Below are 16193 nucleotides of genomic sequence, written 5' to 3'. Positions count from 1 at the left end.
AATCCATTCAGGAGGACTCTCTTGACTGCACTTTGTCATGTACACAAAAACTCACATCTTAGTGCATACATCATCAGCCCTTTTCATTACATCACTTATACACACCCACTTCTGGTACTCTTACCGTAAGCCCAGCAACCTTCCACACATCTCACTTCTACTCTGTAAGAGCAACATTTGTACAGCACTGGATAATGTACCTAGGGGCTTGGTAGGGATTCAGTTGCCTGTCAGTGTGAAGCCCAGATATATCATTAAGAACTATAATAGCTTCAAAATAAAAAAAAACTTCCAGTAGCACCTTAGAAACCAACTAAGTTTGTCATTGGTATGAGCTTTCGTGTGCATGCACACTTCTTCAGATAACTGCATGCACATGAAAGCTCATACCAATGACAAACTTAGTTGGTCTCTAAGGTGCTACTGGAAGGAATTGTTTTATTTTGTTTCAACTACGTCAGACCAACACAGCTACCTACCTGTAACTATAATAGCTTCAGGCATAGAATTTCTGGTCCTGGGCAGAGGCGAAGCCACCTGCTCCGGTACCCGAAGTGGCACTTGTCGTGTCTCAGGGTGTGTGGTGTGCGTCCCCGGGGTGTGGTGTGCATCTTGGGGGGCATGGCACGCACCCTGGGGGGAGCTGCCAATGGGGGGGTTGGCATTTTGTCACCCGCCCCTTTGGAATTGTACCTGGGGCGGACCACCACCCCGTCCCTCCTCGGAACGCCCCTGGTCCTGGGTCCATCAAATAGATGTATGACCACACAACTGCAGCAGTGGCTTTAGTCAGTGTTTCAATTGTTAAACTTTGGATCAATCACTATCTTCTTGGGAACAGATCTGGTCCAAGACCTTCTGGCACCTGATGTAAGCCACGAAAGGGCATACCCATTCTCTCCAGGGAAGAAGGAGTTAGTAAAGATCTACAACAGGAACAAGTGGGGAATAAAGACCTACACTGGAATCTGCTGCCCTTGTAGATCTTGCTGCCAGAGGTGGTCACCTCCCCTTGCCTCATGGGAATCATACAACACACTGTTATGCTGTATCCATTTATCTTCCCCGTGTAGTGTAGGAAGTTATTACTATGAGTCTGAGTGTGTAAGGATATTATTTTTAATGTACCCATGGTTCTATATGTTCTACATTATGCTAATGTATCTGTTGTTAAAAGATAAACCAACTCTGTGGGGGAACAGTCCAGTCTGTGAGAGCTCATTTCTGGGCATAAGATAATTTGGGCTTATTCTCAGAGCTGTCCCCAGTTGATTTCAGCAAAAGATCTCACAAGGGAGTGTGTTTTAGGGGTTAGGTAGGTTGTGGACACACATGGGGATTCCAATTTACGCTTGTAGTACCTCATGTTCCTAGATTCAGACCAACAACTTAAGTGAAACTAGAAACATATTTGTCATTTACATATTTCTCCCTATCAGCTGCTATTGTTGAATTCAGACCTCACTAATAAAACATAGCTTTTTTATTGAGCTTCTTAAATAATTTATATATCAAATAGTAAAATAATAATAATAATAATAATACTCTAATACTAATACTCTCTATTCCTCATTCATATCAACTGTCTAATGAGAATAGCTATAGTAATGTTGATGTTTCTTTTTCTGTTTCAGAGTTTCATTGTCTTCAGTTGAAGTTTGGAAGCTCATGTGAATGTTTGCCTCCTTTGGTTTGAATGACATCTTAAAATAACATGCAACAAGTTTGCAGCCCAGAAAGGAACACAAAATAGATGAAATAATTTCATTTGGTCACATTGTTCTCATTTATTCACATTTTGCTGAAATAGTCTTATTTGGTCACATAGTCCTAATCAGGGCTTTTTTCCTGCCAGAACTCATTTCACTGGAACTCATTTCCGACATCTCTCAGGTGGGTGCCATTGCCATTCTAAGAGAACGAGTGAGATGTTCATTGTGACTTCCAGCAAAAAAACCACCCCCCCATGTTTCAGGCTTGAAAACTAAGAACAATCATGGATGCACACATTCTTATATAATTTATATCTTTCTTTGTATTAAATGCTCTCTGGTGTTCAAGTCAGGCCTCACTACAATAATGTAGCATTTGGGAAAAAAGATGCAAGCCAGTAATCCAGCACTTGAAGCCAAGATGGAGAAGATCTCCACAGCCACCATGTATTTTCCTCTGGTGCTCAGGTAAGTTGGAATAAAGGAGATCCAAACACTGCAGAAGACCAGCATGCTGAAGGTGATGAACTTGGCTTCATTGAAGCTGTCAGGTAACTTCCGGGCTAGGAAGGCCACAGTGAAGCTGACAGTGGCCAGGAAGCCCATGTAGCTCAAAACACAGTAGAACATGAGGACTGACCCTTCATTACATAACAATATAATTTCTTCACTCATTGATTGCATGTCCAAATCTGGGAAAGGAGGAAAGGTTGCCAGCCAAACTCCACAGAGCCCTACTTGAACAATGGAGCCGGAGAGGACAATGGAATAAGCCAGTTTTTTGCCTACCCACTTCCTGATTGTGGATCCTGGCTTGGTAGCCATGAATGCCAAAACCACTGATATAGTTTTGGCCAAGATGCTAGAGAGGGCCACAGAGAAGACGATGACAAAACCTGTTTGTCGGAGAAGGCAGGTTGCCTGCTTAGGTGTTCCAATGAACATCAAGGAGCAGAGGAAACACAAGAGGAGGGACACAAGGAGAATGTAAGTGAGGCTTCTATTGTTGGCTTTGACGATGGCAGTGTCCTTGTGCTTAATGAAGATGCCCAACACTAGAGTTGTGATCAGAGCGAACAATAGTGCAGAGAAAGTTGAAATGATGGCCAAAATTTCATCAAAGCCCAGAAAGCTTGGTATTTTAGGAATGCAATTATCCTGGTCTTTATTTGGATACTTATTTGCTGGGCAACTGAAACATGTTTCCATGTCTGAAAAGGCAAAATGAAATTACAAAGAAAATTCTTAAGAATTTTAGTCATCAGGAGTTCACCTGTCTTCTTTATCATGGTAGCTTTTAAAACATCTAGCCCAAATATGGAATTTCTGCATAGAGGACACCTCTGTGTTTTAGTATTCCTCCTCCTCTTTTTTTTTAGAAATCTATGTAAAATGCAGTACTGTATGTTCTTTTATAAAAACATTTTCTTTAGGATGTTTTAAAGATTAAACAATTATCTGACTTTTAGAAGACATCTGAAGGCAGTCCTGTTTAGGGAGGTTTTTCATCTTTGAAGTTTTATTCTGCTTTTAGTCCTCTGTTGGGAGCCTCTAAGAGGGGCTGGGGAAACCAAGCCAGATGGACGGGGTATAAATAATAAAAATAATAAAAATTATTATTTATTATTATATTGTAAACAGTAATAACAATATTGAAATCCATTACTTAACAGTCCCCCGCAGCTGAATTTTAATGACAACAAAATTTTAAGGATCTCAGAATTTGCTAAATAAATTGTGCTGTTTGGTCTATCTTAACATGACATTTCTCACCCTTTTCATTTGAGTACATCCCGCTGGGACATGGATCACAATCATAGCAACAAAATTTGCTTGTTTCCTTTTTTTTCTTCCCGTAACCAGGATGGCAGTTGTCATTACATACTGACTGAGGTGGAACCTATCCAAAATATTGGAAGAATTTAGTTTTTTAAAAAAATGTTTTGGAGATTTAATCTTATACCAGGGGATGTATAAGCAATGGGATAAAAAGCAGCCACATAGCATTAAGTGAAGGTACTGGACTGCTGTCTGAAGGTTGTGTTGGGCAGGATTGTGGCTGAATCCTTATTTGTCCAAAGCTCTTTGGTTGAGTGGTTTCTGTCTCTCAGAAGGGATTGGACTCACTGTGAAGGAATACGTTTGTATTTTGGAAGTACTTTGAGATTCCAACTCATCACTAGGGTCTCAAGTGGCTTCTGTGGCTGCTTATTCCCTATATTATTCAATATAATATGTAATTCAAAGCAAAGTGCAATCAGGTGGGCAACAAGTAGGAACTATGTATTAAAGTAATGCTCCCACAAGTAAAGCCAATTGTTGAAATAGGGATTCTCTCCATTAAAATACTATCCATCTAGATAGGATTTTCCTCTCCTTAAAGCCTACTTTTCTCTCCAAGGAAACTGCACATTTAATCAGGTGCTAAGTGAAAAAAATGCCTCCTTTTTCATTGCATCCCATTTTATTTGGATAACCATGAATGTTGGCATTTGAGAAATTTATTTCCTCACCTGAGTCAAGTCCCTGTGCCATTCAATCTGTCCGTCATTAATGGTGAGCTCTTTGCCTGGAGGGGCCTGAGGATCCAGCCTTCCCACTTTGACCCTGATGTAGGATCTATTTGGGAAAGTGATCAAATTTGTAATATCAAAACCAGTTGCTAATTCTCCACGTTCATTTAATGTAATTTCATCACCAACAGAGTTGTTGAATGAGATCTTCTGTAGGAATGAGTGGAGCTAGGTGGAAAGAGAATCAAAAGGTCTATAAAGTATTATAACATTCTGATTAAGGTTGTTCAATAGCTTTCCTAGATGGATTCAAGATCTTTATAACTAGGGATTCTAAAGTTTTAATTCAAAGTATAATTTGTGACAGCGTAGAATTGGCAGAACCATTCTTATTTTCTGAAAATGAAGGAATTCATACCATACACACCACATATGGAGGAAAAGTTACATGCTGTAATGTTAAAAGACTTCTTTTATGACCCTTTTCCATTTCACTTTTTAATCAGTATTGTGTGATGATATGTTCTTGCATAATTGTCAGGGACATATTAAAATCTTTGCAGTTGCTTTTCCCTGCAAATATCTCACCTCTAAGAGGAAGATGGTCTAAGGATCATATCTGGAGGGGAAATGACAACAGAAGGTTTTTAAAAAGTTAATGTTATGACAAAACCTCCCAATGATTTAGGTTCTGCTTAGGAGCATAGCCTGCAGCTCAGTAGCAATCTTCTTTTAGATTTGAGGAGGCCATTCAAAAGCCTCCATTACAGAAATCAGGTAGGATATGTTGAAGCAAATTGTTTGTAAGCAGGTATTTCTGCCACTTTTTGCTAAATCAAATGACGGCTGTCTCATTTTAGGCACACCATTGCTATTTTAACATCACTTGTGCAAATCAAAAAGTGGATAAAAGAAGTTTGGTCAAAAGACTCCATTGGAAGTGTTAGGTCTGGTGATAAATTGTTAAAATGAGCATGAAAAGCATCTTTTTACTGATCTGTATTACATGACATTTTAGAAGCAATTTTTCAGAGGTTTTCAACAATCTCTCTGGATGACAGTATTTAAGCTCAACTAATTAATTAATTAATTAATTGAGAAGCTGCAGTTTGCTATTCTTGGATGCATCTTCTACCCTATATTACTTTTTAAAAAAGGGATATTGGGACCTTAAAGATACTTTTTCAATATTGACAGTTTGAATAATTAGTTATATCTAGTGCAATGCCAAATGACTCTACTGCCTCATTTCACCAATCTCTTCCTTCTCCTCTGCAAATCAAGAGTTGATTTTTCTGATGCTTTTGCAGGTGTTGGCTGTGCAGAGAAGGTTTTTTTAAAGTTTGGATGGGTGAGTCAGAACGTTCTTAAAAAATTCTAAGAGGGAAAGGAATTGCCTATATTACTTCTTATGTTTGTTAACATCACAAGGTGGCCAAGTGGAGAATGTGCTTGATTTTAATTTGGTTTCCCTTTTTAGCTTATGGCATCCCTATACTTTGCTAGAACAGTGCATACAATCAGAAGGTAGGAAAATTTTAAAAAGACAGGCACACCTTCCTAGTAAATATATTTAAACAATTATGCCGCACCTAACCCAACTTGGTTTGGATTTGTGTTACTACCCACCCCATGGTTACTATGTACCCCAAAGCTATAAAAATTGTCAAATTAAATGGCATTTGAAATATTGGAAAACACTACTTCCAGGGCACAATAGCAAACACTTTGTATACCAAACATTTTGTGACAGCAAACACTACCTTCCAAGGCTCTATATTCTGAGGAGATCGTCTGCCTGCAGCCTCCATTCTTCTGCGGTTGGATGCAGCCAAGTGCATATGTAAGGCATGTGCCAAAGCATAGACAGCATTATAGATACTGTAGCTGTGGCTAGTCATGCTCATTTCAAAAAATGGTGCAGGAAGGCTCTCCAGAATTTCCTCTCCGGTACAACGCTTAGCTTTGTATGTTGACTTAGTAGAGTCTACAAATGAACAATCAAATGCTTGCTCCCAGAAACCTGTGATAAAACCATTTCCATCTACCCCGGAAGGATTTACACTCTGCAGAAAGTATCGGAAGTCATGAATTTCCTTGGAATGAATTGCAAAGGAGATGGCACCATGGAACATTTGTATATTAACATCAATAAGTTTCTGAAGAACGTATACTATGAAATCAATTTGAGCTGTGGTAATCCATACTTTTCCTTCAGGTAAGTTCTTTTTGGATTGAGAAAATATGAACTGAGTTATCTTTATTACATTTAGAGAAGTTGACAACCATACAAGAGATGCACTTTCTCCATATACAACAACTGCATTTGCTTTGCTTGTGATGAAAGTTGGGGACAAAATCCTTGTGTCACTCAGCATATCAGTTATCTTACCAGTGAAATGCACATGGTATTCAACTCTTTCTGTGAATGCTGAACAGATCCCATTTTTGAAAAACATTGGTTCAATGGTATTCAAGAAATGTTCTCCAGCTTCATTAGCTGGAATGATGAGCCCAACCCATTTCCATCCAAAATGCCGAAGTAACTGGATAATTCCCTGATACTGAAGAGCTTCATTAGGCGCCATGTGGTAAAAGGAAGGGAACTTAATGTGATCATTCATGGATGCTTCAAATGAACCATATGAAATCTTAAGAATAAAAAAGAGAACCATTCCAAATGGATGGAAGAATTCATAACAAACATCACACAGCACAAATTTACTGATTTATGTATTTTTTATGTATTTTTATTTCAAATATACACCTCCACTTACATAAAATAATACAAACACAATCTTGCTCAATTTCCCATTTCATATGGAGAGCATTTCTAGTTATGTCCTGAGCTTATATGACCCACTGATAATATGTTCCCAGGATTTTATATGATCCCATCTGGATGCCCCATTTACCAACCTAACTCCTTTGAATCAATCTTCTCTTACATGCATTAAGTACACAACCATTTGTAACCTTGCCCCTCTCATGCACATTGTTGGAGACTCCCATGCTATAACATCAACAAACCCATACATTTCAGTCTCTTTCACTTGTCCCTGTTATACCACTCCACATTTATGAATTCATAGTCTTCTGCTGGAAAAACAGTTGAAGAGTGAATTATGGTGTGAAATCTCAATTTTCTCTTACCCAGAATGTGCCTACCTGTGGAATTTTGTAAAGATCCAAGATGTCTGCCATGCACAAGGTGACTTCAGAGCTCAGTCCCCCAATGACCCCTATTACACTTTCCTGGGGGCCACATTTGTAGTTGGGGACAAAGGTATGCGAGTTAAACAGCAGATCCAGAGTGGTGCGGTAGGTCATTTTAGAGTTACAGTAGCTGTCATAGATGTGGAACCCGAGCGTGACATTGGGCAAGACCTTGGGATTCTCATTGACCTCATCAATCGCAAACACCAGGGCAAGGATGTGCTGGTAGAACTTTGATAACACCCTGTGAATAAAGTGGCATTATTTCATGGGAAATTAAAATAGTGCACATAATCTAGTTTTGAGAGGTACAACTCTCAGACCATTGTGGTATATAAGGACTATAAGGAAAGGCAGTCATGAAGTAGGTATTATTAGAAAGATGGGTCTTGTTTTGTTCCTTGTTTTGTTCCTTTAGAATGTTTGGATTCCTCTTTAGCCCCCCCCTTTAATTCCTCAGACACATGGATTCTGAAGAGACCCATACAGAATGGGTCAGAAATTTTCTTGAATTCAACTTCATCTTTTCCATTTCTGACCATGTTGTTCCTCCTCTGTATTAAGTTTCATCTATAAACATGTGCTTTGCCATATGGCCATGCTACAGTTTTTGAAATTATTGCTATCTCCCTTTGGTAGTAGCTTTCTTTGGAAATGGAAACTTGCATTGAATGATAATAAAGCTGATGAGAGCTGCCATTTTTAATGCAAAGTATCAGGTTTTCGAGAGAATAACGATACAGCAATGAAGAGTTTCACATATCGTATTTCTACCAAGTATGCCTACTTGTGAGCTAGCGATGATGGTTGCTGAAGGCTCGGATCCCATGTTTACAAAGTGATTTGAAACCATTCTCCATTACTAACTTACCTCTGATTCTTTCCAATGAAAATGGACATGGCCATTTGATTTTTTTACATTTCCCACCACCACTTCATGAAGGAAACACAGGCTGGCTTTCAGTTGCTATGAATCCTCATAACACTGCCCAGGCTGTAGGTGACCCACGGTTTTATCTATGTAAGAAGTTTTAGCCCCCTTCATGGATCAATGCCTTGTCGTGGCGAAGGGGCTTGAATAACTCAGAGAAGCTATGAGCTATGCCATGCAGGGCCACCCAAGATGGACAGGTCATAGTGGAGAGTTTTGACTAAACGTGATCCACCTGGAGAAGGAACTGGCAAGCCACTCCAGTATCCCTGCCAAGAAAACTCCATGGCCAAAGACAACAGGCATATAAAAGTTATGACGCTGGAAGATGAGCCCCTCAGGTCGGAAGGCGTCCAACATGCTACTGAGGAAGAGCGGAGGACAAGTACAAGTAGATTCAGAGCTGATGAAGCGGCTGGGCCAAAGCCGAAAGGACGCTCAGTTGTGGATATGCCTGGAAGCGAAAGGAAAGTCCGATGCTGTAAAGAAAAATATTGCATAGGAACCTGGAATGTAAGAACCATGAATAGAGGTAAGCTGGATGTGGTCAAAAATGAGATGACAAGAATAAATATCGACATCCTGGGCATCAGTGAACTAAAATGGAAGGGAATGGGTGAATTCAGTTCGGGTGACTATCATATCTACTACTGTGGGCAAGAATCCTGTAGAAGAAATGGAGTGGCCCTCATAGTCAACAAAAGAGTGGCAAAAGCTGTAATGGGATGCAATCTCAAAAATGACAGAATGATCTCGATACGAATCCAAGGCAGACCTTTTAACATCACAGTAATCCAAGTTTATGCACCAACTACCGGTGCTGAAGAAAGTGAAATTGACCAATTCTATGAAGACCTACAACACCTTCTAGAAATGACACCAAAGAAGGATGTTCTTCTCATTACAGGGGATTGGAATGCTAAAGTAGGGAATCAAGAGATAAAAGGAACAACTGGCAAGTTTGGCCTTGGAGTTCAAAATGAAGCAGGGCAAAGGCTAATAGAGTTCTGTCAAGAGAACAAGCTGGTCATCACAAACACTCTCTTCCAACAACACAAGAGACGACTCTACACATGGATATCACCAAATGGGCAGCATCGAAATCAGATTGATTATATTCTCTGCAGCCAAAGATGGAGAAGCTCTATACAATCAGCAAAAACAAGACCTGGAGCTGACTGTAACTCAGATCATCAGCTTCTTATAGCAAAATTCCAGCTTAAACTGAAGAAAGTAGGAAAAACCACTGGGCCAGTAAGATACAATCTGAATCAAATCCCTTATGAATACACAGTGGAAGTGAGGAACAGGTTTAAGGATTTAGATTTGGTGGACAGAGTGCCTGAAGAACTATGGATGGAGGCTCGTAACATTATACAGGAGGCAGCAACGAAAACCATCCCAAGGAAAAGGAAATGCAAGAAGGCAAAATGGCTGTCCAACGAGGCCTTACGAATAGCGGAGGAGAGGAGGCAAGCAAAATGCAAGGGAGATAGGGAAAGATACAGGAAACTGAATGCAGATTTCCAAAAAACAGCAAGGAGAGATAAGAGGGTCTTCTTAAATGAGCAATGCAAAGAAATAGAGGAAAACAATAGAATGGGGAAAACCAGAGATCTGTTCAAGAAAATTGGAGATATGAAAGGAACATTTCGTACAAAGATTACCATAATCAAGGACAAAAGTGGTAAGGACCTAACAGAAGCAGAAGACATCAAGAAGAGGTGGCAAGAATACACAGAGGAATTATACCAGAAAGATATGGAGGTCTCGTACACCCCAGGTAGTGTGTTTGCTGACCTTGAGCCAGACATCTTGGAGAGTGAAGTCAAATGGGCCTTAGAAAGCACTGCTAATAACAAAGCCAGTGGAAGTGATGATATTCCAGCTGAACTATTTAAAATTTTAAAAGATGATGCTGTTAAGGTGCTACACCCAATATACCAGCAAGTTTGGAAAACTCAGCAATGGCCAGAGGATTGGAGAAGATCAGTCTACGTCCCAATTCCAAAGAAGGGCAGTGCCAAAGAATGCTCCAAGTACCGCACAATTGCGCTCATTTCACACGCTAGCAAGGTCATGCTTAAAATTCTACAAGGCAGGCTTAGGCAGTATGTGGACCGAGAACTCCCAGAAGTGCAAGCTGGATTTCGAAAGGGCAGAGGAACCAGAGACCAAATAGCAAATATGCGCTGGATTATGGAGAAAGCTAGAGAGTTCCAGAAAAACGTCTACTTCTGCTTCATTGACTATGCAAAAGCCTTTGACTGTGTCGACCACAGCAAACTATGGCAAGTTCTTAAAGAAATGGGAGTGCCTGATCACCTCATCTGTCTCCTGAGAAATCTCTATGTGGGACAAGAAGCTACAGTTAGAACTGGATATGGAACAACTGATTGGTTCAAAATTGGGAAAGGAGTACGACAAGGTTGTATATTGTCTCCCTGCTTATTTAACTTATATGCAGAATTCATCATGCGAAAGGCTGGACTAGATGAATCCCAAGCAGGAATTAAGATTGCCGGAAGAAATATCAACAACCTCAGATATGCAGATGACACAACCTTGATGGCAGAAAGTGAGGAGGAATTAAAGAACCTTTTAATGAGGGTGAAAGAGGAGAGCGCAAAATATGGTCTGAAGCTCAACATCAAAAAAACCAAGATCATGGCCACTGGTCCCATCACCTCCTGGCAAATAGAAGGGGAAGAAATGGAGGCAGTGAGAGATTTTACTTTCTTGGGCTCCTTGATCACTGCAGATGGTGACAGCAGTCACGAAATTAAAAGACGCCTGCTTCTTGGGAGAAAAGCAATGACAAACCTAGACAGCATCTTAAAAAGCAGAGACATCACCTTGCCGACGAAGGTCCGTATAGTTAAAGCTATGGTTTTCCCAGTAGTGATGTATGGAAGTGAGAGCTGGACCATAAAGAAGGCTGATCGCCGAAGAATTGATGCTTTTGAATTATGGTGCTGGAGGAGACTCTTGAGAGTCCCATGGACTGCTAGAAGATCAAACCTATCAATTCTTAAGGAAATCAGCCCTGAGTGCTCCCTGGAAGGACAGATCGTGAAGCTGAGGCTCCAATACTTTGGCCACCTCATGAGAAGAGAAGAATCCTTGGAAAAGACCCTGATGTTGGGAAAGATTGAGGGCACTAGGAGAAGGGGACGACAGAGGACAAGATGGTTGGACAGTGTTCTCGAAGCTACGAACATGAGTTTGACCAAGCTACGGGAGGCAGTGCAAGACAGGAGTGCCTGGCGTGCTATGGTCCATGGGGTCACGAAGAGTCGGACACGACTAAACGACTAAACAACAACAAGAAGTTTTAGCAATTTAAGTCTCACCTACCTGTGTTGTATATTTTTTATCTGCAACTGCAAGTACACTAAGTAAAAGTTATTGGTTCCTTAAACTTTAAAAGAGAATGTCTCGCGTAGTTTTTATAGGAGAAAAAAATAGAACTAATTAAAGGATCAAACGACCCAGGGCTGACTTTCGCATACTCTGCAAATGGGAACTAGAGTCTAATTCCAAGAAGAAGTTTATCTGGCAACTTCACTATGTAGCTTTCAGCAAATACTGAGGAGTCACCTCCAGACTCTCCAAGATTCTCTATTTTCCAGGGATGTCCCTGATTTAGAGAAGCCACCCTGGTTTCTGATTGGATCCCAGAATGCCCCACTTTTCCTTAGGATGTCCCTACTTTCATTGAAGAAAAGTTGGAGTTATCTGACCCCCAAGCTACTGGAAGGTGGCCCTGTATAGGTAAGTTTTTAAATGTTTAATGTAATATTATGTTTTTATAGTTGTTGGAAGCCGCCCAGAATGGCAACCTAATGAGTTGGGTGGGAAATAAATAGTAAAATTCCATTTGGAGCTCTTCACAATCCATTTCTGTTTTAAACACCCTGAAAATTTTGGTTGCATCAGCAAACTTGCCTGCTTCATTGTTGGTTTCTTGCCACCACCACCCTCCTTCTCTTACTCAATTTTGTCTTTGCAGAATTGGATCACTAAATCTTAAGGATTCCTAATGTCCCAGTGAGAGTGTAGATGTGGCATGTATGCACAGATGTTTCTCATTTGTTTGGTCGTTTAGTCGTGTCCGACTCTTCGTGACCCCACGGACCAGAGCATGCCAGGCACCCCTGTCTTCCACTGCTTCCCGTAGTTTGGTCAGACTCATGTTGGTAGCTTTGAGAACACTGTCCAAGCATCTCATCCTCTGTCGTCCCCTTCTCCTTGTGCCCTCAATGTTCCCAACATCGGGGTCTTTTCCAGGGAGTCTTCTTTTCTCATGAGGTGGCCAAAGTATTGGAGCCTCAGCTTCAGGATCTGTCCTTCCAGTGAGCACTCAGGGCTGATTTCCTTCACAATGGATAGGTTTGATCTTCTTGCAGTCCATGGGACTCTCAAGAGTCTCCTCCAGCACCATAATTTAAAAGCATCAATCCTTCGGCAATCAGCCTTCTTTATGGTCCAGCTCTCACTTCCATGCATCACTACTTGGAAAACCATAGCTTTAACTATACGGACCTTCGTCGGCAAGGTGATGTCTCTGCTTTTTAAGATGCTGTCTAGGTTTGTCATTGCTTTTCTCCCAAGAAGCAGATGTCTTTTAATTTCATGACTGCTGTCACCATCTGCAGTGATCATGGAACCCAAGAAAGTAAAACCTCTCACTGCCTCCATTTCTTCCCCTTCTATTTGCCAGGAGGTGTTGGGACCAGTGGCCATGATGTTAGTTTTTTTATATTGAGCTTCAGACCATATTTCATGGATCACAGCCTTGTCATGGTGAAGGGGCATGAATAACTCAGAATAACTAAATAAAAAAATTCCTTTCAGTAGCACCTTAGAGCAGTGTTTCCCAACTTTGTGCCTCCAGCTGTTTTCGGACTACAATTCCCATCATTCCCGACCACTGGTCTTGCTAGCTAGGGATGATGGGAGTTGTAGTCCCAAAACATCTGGAGGCACAAGGTTGGGAAACACTGCGTTAGAGAACAACTAAGTTTGTTATTGGTATGAGGTTTCGCATGCATGCCACACTTCTTCAGATACTAATAACTCAGAATAACTCAGAGAAGCTATGAGCTATGCTGTGCAGGGCCACCCAAGATGGACAGGTCATAGTGGAGAGTTTTGACTAAACGTGATCCACCTGGAGCAGGAACTGGCAAGGCACTCCAGTATCTCTGCCAAGAAAACTCCATGGAGAAAGACAACAGGCATATGTTTCTCATACAGTCTATCAAATCTTTCAAATTAATACAGGTAATTAATTAATACAGTTTATTAATACAATTTTAAACTACTCATTCAAAGCAAAGTATATTTCAATCAAATATTGATATTTAAAGAATTATATTACCGTAAGTACTATTTACTTACAGTGGTTTGTCAATCAAGACTTGAGAGGGGTGTTCATTGAATAAAACAGTGGGGAAGATGTAGCGGATATGAGATGCTATGCCACCAATGACAGGGTCACCTGGCTCATACCACTCATGCGGAATAGGTACAGGATTAGTTGTGGTAAGATTAGCACCATGCACTTGGCACACCATGTTGGGGAAGAGCAGGAGAAGCAGCAGCAGCAAGGTTCTACGCATGGGCTCTTCTTTGCCTCTCTACAATATCATTATTATCATCAGCCTGATTTCAACAGCATTGATTTGGAGGCAGCAGATTCTGCCAGTTCAGTTCTTAAAGGGACATGCACACATTCTTATAATTAAACCCTGTCACAAAGACCTGCCTTGAATGCTAAATAAGATGAAGTGATTTGATATATGACCTGTACAATCACAGAGCCTGGCCTCTCTCTCCTGCAGTATCCTAACTATCTATGGATCACTGGGGTTCTATAAACATTTCAGACTTGCTTGCTGATTCTCCCTCCACCCCACGTTTAGCCTTCTGGAGCATTGGCAAGGTGACTTAATTATTGTAATTTTAATAATTACAGGGGAGACAATCACTTCTTGCAATTTTTTAATGACTCCATAGTGCATCATAAGTAGCAGAGCTGCCAAGTAAATATATTTATCACCTCATGGAATTATAGGTTAGGAAGAACAAGATTTTGCTTGGGTTTTTGTGTGTATGCAACCATGTAATGGGGAAGAGTGAAAATGGAGGGATGGTAGATACTGCTCTGGGTGCCTTCGTGGGTACCTTGTCAGCAAGTCTTCAATGGAAGCAACATGATAACTTTCTGTTTTTGCGAGCAGCAAGTTCTCACCATGAAACAATGGCTTCTGGGTAACTAGGTCAACTGTATGAATGTAATTGGGGGGGGAACTAGATAATTTCAGTGGGAGGGATGTATTTGCCATTTCACACCGGGTTCCCTTTGATCCTTTGTTTGACCCATCACCCAGCCTATCACTTCACGGGAAATTAGTTTATATTAATCAGCTGCTGATTCAGGGGATTAGAGATGTCTAGTACACAGTTTAGCATCCCTAACCCTAATTAAATTCTGACCGTTGCTGGGTCCAGAATTTATAGTGGTCTGGCAACCACAAGCTGTATATAGCTTCATAAAAATAAACAATAAGTTTCTGTTTCCATCTCAAAGTTTCAGTTTCTTCAGTTGAACTTTGGATCTGCTTTTCAACTTTTTTCACATTTGGTCAGAACAGCTTCTTTAAAGAAGAGGCAACCTTTTTGCAACCCAGAATTAAAAGATTTTTTATTACATAAATAAAATGTTCACCATTTGATCATAAGTTGCTGAAATAGGCCATTGTTCTAATTGATTTAAATATGTTGATATTTTGGTGTAGAATACAAAGAACATGTATGAACCCAGAAAGTCTTCTGTTTATAACTTTCTTTGTATTAGATGATACTTGTGGAGGATTGAATGACATAGTCTCTGATGACATTAAATAAAAAACCATTTAAATTTTAGTGAAGTTGCCTGTCAGTGTGAAGCCCAGATATATCAGTCAGAACTACAATAGCTTCAGGCATAGAATTCCTGTTCCTGGGTCCAGCACATCCTTATGCCCACACAGCTGCAGCTATCCCTTTATCTATCCCTTTATCTTCCCCTTGTAGTGTAGAAACTTATTACTTTGAGTTTGAATATGTGAGGATATTACTTCAATTGCACCCATGGTTCCATATATTTTGCACTACGGTATATAGGATCATTTATTGTAAAGAACCAGCTCCATGGGGAACAGTCCAGTCTGTGAGAGCTCATTACTGAGCATAAGATAATTTGGGCCTATTCTCAGAGCTGTGTCCAGTTGACTCCAGCAAAACAGTTCACAAGGGAGTGTGTTTTAGGGGTGAGTTAGTTTGTAGACACACATGGGGATTCCATTATACACTTGTCCAACCTCATGTTCCTAAATTGATACCAATTTGTCGTTTACATATTTCTCTCTATCAGTTGCTCACTATTGTTGAATTCAGGCCTCACTAATATAACATAGCATTTTTTATTTAGTTTCTTAAATAATTAATATATATCACTTAGTAAAAAACAACAACTGTAATACTTCATTCATATTAGCTGTCTAATCAGAATAGCTATAGAATAATGTTGATGTATTTCTTTCAATTTCAGAGTTTCACTGTCTTCAGTTGAAGTTCAGAAGGTGATGTGAACATTTGCCTCATTTGGTCAGATTGGCCTCTTAAAATAACATGCAACAATTTTGCAGCCCAGAAACAGAGCACAAGATAGCTGAAATAGTTTCATTTGGTCAGATTGTCCTCATTCATTCACATTTTTGTTGTTCCAGTGTTGAAAATTGAGAACAGTCATGGAACTGCAAATTCTTATATTAT

The 16193-nt window shown here is 40.2% G+C and overlaps 1 protein-coding gene across 1 annotated transcript; it reads right to left on the bottom strand.

Moving 5' to 3' along the window:
* Positions 1–2021: 2021 nt before the first annotated feature.
* LOC118095583 (vomeronasal type-2 receptor 26-like) lies at positions 2022–8341 on the bottom strand. Its single transcript, XM_060281327.1, has 6 exons — positions 8313–8341; positions 7394–7685; positions 6289–6876; positions 4226–4453; positions 3486–3612; positions 2022–2923 (listed from the first exon to the last, which is right to left on the bottom strand). Exons 1-6 carry the CDS (start codon positions 8339–8341, stop codon positions 2022–2024), a joined length of 2166 nt encoding a protein of 721 aa, XP_060137310.1.
* Between the last annotated feature and the right edge of the window lie 7852 nt (positions 8342–16193).

The sequence above is a fragment of the Zootoca vivipara genome, chromosome 13, assembly GCF_963506605.1.
Source record: "Zootoca vivipara chromosome 13, rZooViv1.1, whole genome shotgun sequence".
Lineage (NCBI taxonomy): Eukaryota > Metazoa > Chordata > Lepidosauria > Squamata > Lacertidae > Zootoca > Zootoca vivipara.
The sequence above is the reverse complement of the archived record's forward strand: the minus strand, read 5'-3'. Positions and strand labels throughout refer to the sequence as shown.

Coding starts and splice junctions, on each gene's coding strand:
- LOC118095583 (XM_060281327.1), bottom strand. CDS start 8,341: ATGTCCATTTTCATTGGAAAGAATCAGAG. Junction 7,686..8,312: donor TTCATTGGAAAGAATCAGAG/GTAAGTTAGTAA, acceptor CTTTATTCACAG/GGTGTTATCAAAGTTCTACC. Junction 4,454..6,288: donor TCCGATACTTTCTGCAGAGT/GTAAATCCTTCC, acceptor CTTTCCACCTAG/CTCCACTCATTCCTACAGAA.